The 9,569-nt window shown below is 44.2% G+C and overlaps 1 protein-coding gene across 1 annotated transcript; it reads right to left on the reverse strand.

The window, feature by feature from the left end:
* Nucleotides 1-3,161: 3,161 nt before the first annotated feature.
* isl1 (ISL LIM homeobox 1) lies at nucleotides 3,162-8,274 on the reverse strand. Its single transcript, XM_022757685.1, has 6 exons — nucleotides 8,247-8,274; nucleotides 7,776-7,965; nucleotides 6,433-6,692; nucleotides 5,171-5,457; nucleotides 4,462-4,629; nucleotides 3,162-3,278 (listed from the first exon to the last, which is right to left on the reverse strand). The coding sequence occupies exons 1-6, from the start codon at nucleotides 8,272-8,274 to the stop codon at nucleotides 3,162-3,164; spliced, it is 1,050 nt and encodes a 349-aa protein (XP_022613406.1).
* Between the last annotated feature and the right edge of the window lie 1,295 nt (nucleotides 8,275-9,569).

The following is a 9,569-nucleotide window of genomic DNA, read 5'->3' on the forward strand; positions in this document are numbered from 1 at the left end:
CCAGCAGCAGTGCCCTCGTAGAAAGACAACGCCCTCTGTCCTCGCTCACCCTTTAACTAGTCCTGAGCCTTCCTGTCTGTTCCTGCGTCCTCTCACATCCTCTGTCACCTGCTCAACCGATTTCATTATGCAGTGAGTCTGATTCACTGGACAGCAGCTGGTGATACAGTAAGAATCTTTAATAACCAATCAAAGACGATCAACAGCAGTGACTGAGTCTGGTACTCACTGGCGAGGACTGGCACACACCTGTAACGTACCATCACCTCCGGGTAAACAGTTTTAGGCTCTGAAATTTAACACGGAGAAAAAGAAACAATGTAAAAAATTTTTAAAAAAAACATCCTGAGAGAGACTGAAGGTTCACTGATAACATCAGTCATGAGCTGCAGATCACACAGAGGTTACAGGTGGTGCAGTAGGTGGTGTCACTCCCTTCATGGTCACACATCAACATATTTCATTTATTCACTGGTGGAAGCAAATCCTCTACAAACCCTGTGGTTTTCTCATCATGATTATTCCTCATATGATATAAGTTAACTGACATATTTACATGTGTTTTAGTTGCAGCCTGTGTTCACTTGACAACTACAGAGAAAGCCTGTATCATTTATCAATGTGTTGTACATTAAAGTTCCAGTTCTAAAATACATTTACTGTATCCTCATTATTTCATTCATATTTATGATGTGATTTTTCTCAATGTGCGGACGTCAGTACAGAAACCAGTTTCATGGCTTCGTGATGTCAGGATAAAAGCCACAAAAAAACAAAACAAAACACTGACGTCTCTCTGGACACTGGGGAGACCAGGGGAAATTTGCAGACTGAGTTCCAGTCATAATTAGATTTACGTTATAAGAGACATGCAGCTGATCCCAGTGACACTGTGATATGTGAAGAAGATGGAGCAGGAGCAGAGCAGCAGTGTGAGGAAGCCTCGGTTGTTTCAAACGTGTCTTCAGTGATTCCTGCAGCATCACTGCAGAGACCGAGGCGTCCTCGTGTTTGACTTTGCAGAATATGCTTCGCTGTCTCTTTGCTTGTGATTGCTCGTATGACCTCACTGACCCATCCTTCTCTTAAAGTCCCAGATGGCAGCAGCACGGCACTAATTTTATCTAAAGCCCTGACACAGGGAATCCATCTATCCCAAAATAAATAAAGACTGTACATTTAATGAGTTAAAATGATTCAGATGTTTTTAATCATATTTTTTTATATATATATTTCATTAAATGAGCTTCAGATAAATTCAAATGACAACACTTTATTTCCTTGTGCTCTGTTTTTAAAGCTCAGTGTCTGGAGCTGAAGGAAGTTTGAATAAATTCCTGATATCCTCAGAGCTCTGTCTTATGATCGATGGCTGTTTGGGTTTTGATCAGCTGTGACGTCTGTGGTCAGGTTGTGTTGTGTGTTGTATTTATTGCAAAAGAGCTGTTTCTCACTAGTTACAATGGAGAATGGTCGCTGTACTTCATGTGCTAGATTTTAACAGGCCCCTCACGAAGGCTGCTGAGGGACACAATTTGATGGATTGTTTCAAATAATAATATAATAAATTCTAAGACTACTGGTTAACTGTAGCTGTGAGGACAACGAGCCCACAGGACAGGATGTAGGAGGAAGCACTGAGGGATGAATTGAGCAGCAACACTGATCGTCAGCTCACATCGATCTCTGTAAAACTTCACCTTCTCCCCAAATTTCACTGCATGACCTCAGACCTGTGCAGAGGAGCATTCAGTGTCTGGAGGAAACCAGGCTACACATGTTTGAGGTTCAGGATCAGGATTATACACATCACAAACCTGTCACACACACACACACACACACACACACACACACATATTGAAACATTACATACTGCTCATATAGATAACATACACAGATCATCACACAACAGTCAGCTTTAAAAAAAAAACAAAACACACACACACAAAGTCAAAAAAGAAAATGGCTAAAATAAATAAATAAATAGTGAAGTTAGACATGGAGTCTCCTAAATTAATTATAAATAAATAAAATTATTATTATTTTTATTATTATTAGCGTATTATTATTATATAAATGGATGGAGAATAAAAAATAGCAGCTTTCAACCAAGATCTCCGCGGTGTGAAAATAAAGACTGACGCGGTTCCACTGACGTTTGGTTCTAAAAAAAAAAAAGGCTTCATCCGTTTAAAATAATGAAATTCCTCCATCACTTTGTTTCTGTCAGACTTGAGCAGAACTCTTGTTGAGCCCGCAGGTGAACAGAGGCAGCATCAGCACCAACATCCACCTCGCCAATTTAACACAGCTGACACCGGCCTCCCGTCTCAATATTCACCTTATAGATAATCGAACTGTTCTTATTCTGTGAATGATTCAAAAACATGAAAACAGAAAAACCCACAGACCAAACTGCAGTCTTTTTTGTCTCTTTTTACTTCAGTTAAGAAAGTTACACAAAAGGTGGCAAATTTGTCGACAATAAATAATAAATAATTTTTTTTGTTGCACGGGAACAAACGAAACATTTTTCTTCCAGAGCTAAACGGTATTTTTTTTTTTTAACTTATTATTAATTTACACATCTTTGGGAAAGAAAAAAAAATTTTCGGACAGACACTAACTCACACAAATGTCCCACGAAGCTTGTGGCAAAATAGAGGTATACCTTGTTGCAAATGCTTTAGTACTTGGGTCATGTAGGAAATCGTGTAATTAAATGAAGAAGCAGTGCTGTTCCCTCCAAACGCTCTATTATATGATGAAGTGCGTTTATGAATTTTTAAAAAAATCACCAGTCATTGTTTTCTATTCAGAGTAGCGCACAGCGTTTAGATGGAGTTAGAGTCCGGATCTGGCTCCTACTCAGAGGTCCCGTTGATCGGTGGAGTAACGGTCATGTCTTCTCGTTTTGGCAACTGTTAACCAGGCAGCACCGGCCATGATGACGCATGGATGGACAGTGGACACTCTAACGTCCACCCGGGGCGTTAGAATGGGTGGCTATGGTAAAATCCCATGATTGTCTTCACAGTGTCAAAATACAACCAGGGGGGTTGCTTGGTGCAGTCGGGCGGGAGGGGGGGATGGGGATGTATGTGGGGCGGAGGGGGGGGGGTGCTGTGTGTTCAGTTCAGTCCGTCCATTGCGCGTCCTGCTCAGGCCTCGATGGGACTGGACACCATGCTGTTCGGCGTGTCTGGAAGCTGGGACGACATGGACGCTACCTCGCTGCCCGTCGAGTTCGAGCCCGGTCCTCCCTCCGAGAAGCTGACCTGCGGGGACACATGGAGGCAGCGGTCAGACACATCTGGATACACCGCTCTCACAGCTGGAGGGTCATGGCTTAGTTCATTTACACGGGTATAAGGCTGGTTCCAGAGCGGGCCCCGCTGGATCCACCTTCAAAATCCACTCTCTGTTTAATAACCATCACAGTGAACACCCGCGTTTTACCGACGGTGATTATTAAATTTAGGTTAATTTGTCCTGCGTCGCAACGGAACAGTAATTAATTTACTACAAGAAAAGCAGAGGTGCTGTCCTCTGTTGGATTACCCATCAGTCTGTGCGTGATATTTAGGCTAGTAAGTACAGTAGTCCAGTGGCTGTGGACGGTTAAAAAAAAAAACAGCAGCCAATCAGCAAATATGTTTCTGCATTGTTGATGTAAATGTCCTTCACATGAAAATAAAAACATTTTGATTGGACGTGATAAAAAAATAAATGAAAAATAAACCTGATCATGACGTCAGCCGTGGTAATTGATTAAATATAATCAATGTATTGGTCCACAGCTGAGATCTGAACCCTGAGCTGAAACCTTCAACCAGCCTCAATAAAATACTGACAATATCTGAACAGCTGACCTTCCCCGCAACCAAACATCGCGTGAAGTGCGTGTCTGTCATAAATGTTGATCATTCATTTATTCACTTTACTGAAGCCTCGGCGCGTCTGTGCTGGAGTTTAGGAGATTTCAGGAGAGTTGTCTGTGATGCGTCACTCCAACAGAAATAAACCCTGCTTTCATTAAAATGAACTGTTCATTTTTTAATTCTCCCTAGAAGTACAAAATAATGTTTCTTTTGTTTTTTCGACCATGTTGGGAAAATGATTTAATATGTGATGATGAGCATCTTAATTTCCACTGAAATATTCGGAAGTTGAATGAGTATCCAGCCGTGGAGAAAAAAACTCAGCTAAATTATTTTTTAAATATTAGTTATCTAATTTAGTTTAGATAACTAATTATAGTGTCCCACAGCAGTAAACCCTTGAAGAGCGCACACACTTAAATATTTGTTGACCGATATTTTATATCTATTTCCCACATAGATAGAACTGGGGGAACCTCTGCGCGGCACATGTTCTCAACAGAAATTAAATATAAAAAAATTGTAAATATGTCAATACATTTGAAATCATGATTTCATTGAGTGAAGAAATAGGACTAACCAGTTGCTGGAAGGCCGGCTGGTCGATGTCGCTCTGCAGGGCGAAGTCGCTGAGGACCTTCCAGGGCGGCTGGTAGCTCTGCACCTCCACCGGGTTGGCCTGGATGCCGCCGTCGTGCCGCTCCGGACTGGCCGCCACCATCGGGGTGCCCGTCATTCCCTGGATGTTCTGCAAAGGGAGGCGACGTGGTCACAACCCGGTATCTGTCACTGTGGCTGCTTACACACACACACACACACATGTGTGTGTGTGTGTGTGTGTGTGTATGTGTTGGAGAAGGAAGGGGTGTTCATCTGAAATGAATCCAGCAGTAATCAGAGGAATAATCAATAAATAAGCAAACAAACAAACAAACGTGTGTGTGTGTGTGTGTGTGTGTGTGTGTGTGTGTGTGATATCTTGTTGGACTTTGCTCATGCAGGTTTGGTCTAAGACTCTGAACCCTTAAAATAGCTCCAGACCTTTATCATCCATGAGGTTATTGGGGGTGGGGGGTGGGGGGGCTCTGACACCCCCGCGGCCTTTGACTCAGAGACAATGTGTGATTCTGGCCTTTATGAATAAAACAGAGTTACACTGACTCTAATAATGAAGCAGCCAGAGCTGCCTTCAGGTCAGACCTTCAGGACTTAGTGAGCTGTATCCGTGTGTCTCAGTAGAAGTCCAGTGTGAACGGTGTGACGGGTTGTACCCGGGTTCGTCCTCTTACCGTCTTGTCGTTTGGCTGCTGCTGCTGGAGCTGCTTCATCAGCAGGCTCCTCTTCTTGTCCTTACACCGCTTGTTCTGGAACCAGACCCGGATCACTCGCGGGCTGAGGCCGGTCATCTCCACCAGCTGCTCCTTCATGAGGGCGTCGGGCCTCGGGTTCGCGTTGTAGCAAGTCCGCAGCGTGTGCAGCTGCTTCTCGTTTAACACCGTCCGGACCCGGGTGGTCTTCTCCGGCTGTTTGTGGACGTGAGGCCGCAGCGCAGGTTGCCGGGCCGAGATTGGTTCTGCTGTTGACAAAGGACGGGAGAAGAACCCAGGGAGGGGGGGGGGAATCAATTTATCTGTCTGCAGAGCGGCTTCAGCAGCCCGGGAAAAGATGAGGGATAAGACAGGCCTGTGAGTTTCATAGAGGTCTGTAACCACATGATGCTGCAACACACGATACACAACTGTTTCACACACACTTTGACTGGTCTTCCTGGCTCAGTGACACTAAATAAACACCAGACCGTAATGGTTAATCACAATAAAAAAATCTTCCTCCTGCTCAGGTGTAAATGCTCCCGAACTAAACTTCCTCTGAATGCGACCACATCTCATGGTGCAGGAGCTGCAGGCTTCACTGCATTTTAGTTTAAAACATCGCCGCTCTGATTGACTCATCTGACCCAAGGTCAAAACCTGCTCTGAAAACCACCAGGACCATCTGGTCTTGCAGCAGTTCTCTACCACAGAAAACCTCCAGCCCCCTCCAGACATCTGTAGTCTCTCGGACCCTCAGCCATGTGTCGCGCTCGTCCTCCACCAGTGATAACCGGGTGTATTTCTGACAGCAGCGCCCACTGTATCTAATCTCCGAGCCTGGTCTGAGCGGACTGAGGTATGCAGAACAGAATCAAGACGCAGGAGCAGACACCAGAACCGGTCCCACAGAAGAACCCCAACCAGTCACACATGAAGCTGCGGGACCAGAGGAAATTAACATTACAGCACAGATCGACCCGGGTCAGACTCAGTCCGAGTCTGCAGACTCCGCTCAGATAAAACTCAGTGGAAAAGTGAAACACAAGAGCTGCAGTTAATCTGAACATGAAACATCTCGGTCTGATGGAGTCATCTCGGATAATCCTTTCATTTATAAGGCCTGACCAAAATCCAACAGCGGGAAAAAAGCTTCAGAACTCCCGAGAAAGAAAAAGTCAGAGCCGGACTCTGTGTCTGCGGCAGTAACGATCCTCGTCTCCCACTCCCCGGGACTTTACCTGCCATCTGCAGCGGTCTGGCGGGGTGCAGCGGACTGAGCGGGTCTCCGGGGCCCAGGCTGGCCCGCTCCACTACGTCGTGGTCCGCCCGGCAGAAGAGCCCGTCCTCCCGTAGAGCGAACTCGTCGCCCGGGATGAGCTGCCGGCTGCAGGCCACGCAGCGGAAACACTCGATGTGGTAGACCTTGGAGCGGGCCCGCATCACGAAGTCGTTCTTACTGAAGCCGATGTTGCATTTGGCGCATTTAATCCCGTATAACCTGCACGCACACACACACACACACACACACACACACACACACACATATACACATACACACACACACACACACACACACACGGTCCGATCAGTTTCACTGCAGGAAGATCAGCCACTAAAATCTCGTTATAAAATATACCGAATAACAACATCGATCATTTGTCTTCACGATAATAATGATAATAAATAATAATAATAATAATAATAATAATAATAATAATAATAATAATAATAATAATAATTGTTATTATTATTATTATTATTGTTGTTATTATTATTATTATTTTAACAATAATAATAATAATAGTGATAAAATGTTGGCCTTGGCAATAAGATATCAAAACATTTCTAAACATTACTTCTAATAATTTGTAAAGCTATACCTTGCCTGATAATAATAAAAATAAAAATAAAAATAATAGTAATAATAACAACAACAACAACAACAACAATAATGATAATAATAATAATAATAATAATAACAATAATAGTAATGGTAGTGTTACATTAGCAGTAACAGTTCGTTATATTTATGATATAATTCTAATGAAGGTTTCTTCTGGAAGATACTTTCATTTTCGGTCTTTAGTGTAATTTGAGTTTTCATCAAACTGCTGATCCGGTTATAATCTAATAATTGTTAATAACAACAATCAGTGGATGATTTTCAGGCCTTTATAATAAAATAGTCAGGGTGTTCGCAGGCCCCTCAGTCACAGAGCGGGTTCTGCTTCAGTCTGATCCGGACTCAGTCACACAGACTCGGCCCGTGTGGCCTCGTGTGTTTTTAAATGTATCTGATGTAAACAATGAAACTGTGTCATTAGTTGTGAGGACGCGCTTTACAACAAGTTGTTGTAGTAAAGATGATTAATATTCAAAACCATGTGAACCCACTGAAAACCAGCTCCACGCGGCTGAAACCGATCCCGATAATCTCACTCTGACATTGTAAAACATATAAAATAATAATAATTATTATGATCCCAGTCTCCGTGCAGCTCGTACTCCTGTCGTGTAGCCTATGTGAAGGTGGATGTGGGGTTTGTCCCGTCCCGTCCCGTCCTGTCCCGGCACGTCCTACCTGATGTAGTCCCGTTTACAGTAAGTCTTTCCGTCCCGGACGAAGCATGTGCAGGACTCGTCCAGATACTGGCTGCACTCGGCGCATTTCAGACAGGCAGCGTGCCACTCCAAGTCCGGGGAGACCCGCAGGATGTACTGGTCGTGGATCTGGTTCCCGCAGCCCACGCACAGAGACACCAGCCGCTTCTCTGGAGGTGCAAAGCGGGACACATTACACAGTGTTCTCAACTGTACGCTGAATAAAGTGGACCATCAGATCACCTTAAAACAATTATTATTATTATTTTATTATTATTATTATTATTATCAAGAATTTTTCAAATTACCAAAATACATTCAGTTTTTAATAAAACTCTAACAGGCCGAAGAAAACATGTTCTTTCTGCGGCATCTCAACGAAACAAACTCAGCTCAACTTGTGATGAATTCACTTCCACCATCGCTGCCCTGCACCGAGCAAGTCTCTTACTTTTCGGCGGATCCCCCATGTCTCCCATGTCCACAAAGTAAGCCGACGTTAGGTCCACTGTCACAGCGGGCTGCGGCGCCTGGATGTGTCCTCCGCTGCCGGGCTGCCGGGGCCAGGGGGCTGTGCTGTCCGGCTCGGAGAGGGAGTGTGTGTATGTGTTTGTTGCCGGCGTGTGTGTGGAGCTCTGATCCTGACAAGCGGCGGGGCTGACGTAGGACATCAGCACGTCATCTGCATGAGCAGCTGATTGGCTCTGCAGACCCTGACCAGCACTAACCACACACACGCACACACACACACACACACACACACACACACACACACACACACACACACACACACTGGCACACTTAATGCTGTGTATCATTTGTTTTCTATCATTTGTTTTCTGCTGTGTTAATTTATTTTTTCTTAATTTTCACTGAGCTGTTGGTGCACAGTGGGATTATTGTGCAACTTCATAAATGAAAGGAACACACACACACATACACATACACATGTCTATTTTAACTTTTAATTTGAAGGGGACACACGGGAGGCCTCGCTGTTGGACGTGGCCTTGAAGGAGGCGGATCTGGTGGATTTCACAGTCCACAGTTAAACATCATATAAAAACCCCTGCAGCAGCCTCTGTGGTGCAGGTAAAGGATCCTGAGCTGCTTGTATGGGAACTTTGAGGAAGCCCATGCCTCGTTGTGAGCTCTGTGACACTCTGAGAACCAAACCTGGTCTGTAGAGAAAGGACGATCAAACCAGCAGGAAGAAGTGTTAAACCTTCAACCCAACGAAAACCATCAGTGAAACACGGACATGCGCGGTCTCTCCAGCAGCTGATGGTGTGAGCCTTAAATCAGAGCGGTGACAGGCCGGGACCCGCAGGGGCCGCGGTGACACACACCAACACGCCCTCTTGTGTTAGTACCCTACTAACGCTTTAAACACAGAGACGCACAGAGACACGGGCTGCAGCAGAGGGAAAGAAAAGAATAAAACACACATCAACTCAAAGTCTGCGGTGATGAGGAAACCTGAGGCCAATCAGATCACTGCCGTTCACACAGGTGTGTTGGAGAATGCGTCATAAAATAGGCCAACATGTAAGCATGAATTTATTACACTATCATTATTGGACTATTGTTTATTATTAGATATTATTATTCCAGAAAGGTTCATCTTGTCTCCACTGCACTTATTTATGCTGTTTTTCTGCAGGAAGACAGCAGTCGAAACATGGCAAGGTAAAATCACCTTAAAGCACTTGTCTATTAATAAGAAAAAAACATAAATATTAGCTATTATTATTACTATAATGAGCTGCTGGAC

This window comes from Seriola dumerili, unplaced genomic scaffold (genome assembly GCF_002260705.1).
Source record: "Seriola dumerili isolate Sdu_G_001 unplaced genomic scaffold, Sdu_1.0 BDQW01000017.1, whole genome shotgun sequence".
NCBI classification, from domain to species: Eukaryota; Metazoa; Chordata; class Actinopteri; order Carangiformes; family Carangidae; genus Seriola; species Seriola dumerili.

What these genes read in the sequence shown, in the direction of transcription:
- isl1 (XM_022757685.1), bottom strand. Translation starts at nt 8,274, where the DNA reads ATGGGAGACATGGGGGATCCGCCGAAAA. An exon ending in CATGGGGGATCCGCCGAAAA is followed by an intron (nt 7,966 to 8,246) that starts GTAAGAGACTTG and finishes TTGCACCTCCAG; the next exon opens with AGAAGCGGCTGGTGTCTCTG. An exon ending in CAGACCGCTGCAGATGGCAG is followed by an intron (nt 5,458 to 6,432) that starts GTAAAGTCCCGG and finishes CTTTGTCAACAG; the next exon opens with CAGAACCAATCTCGGCCCGG.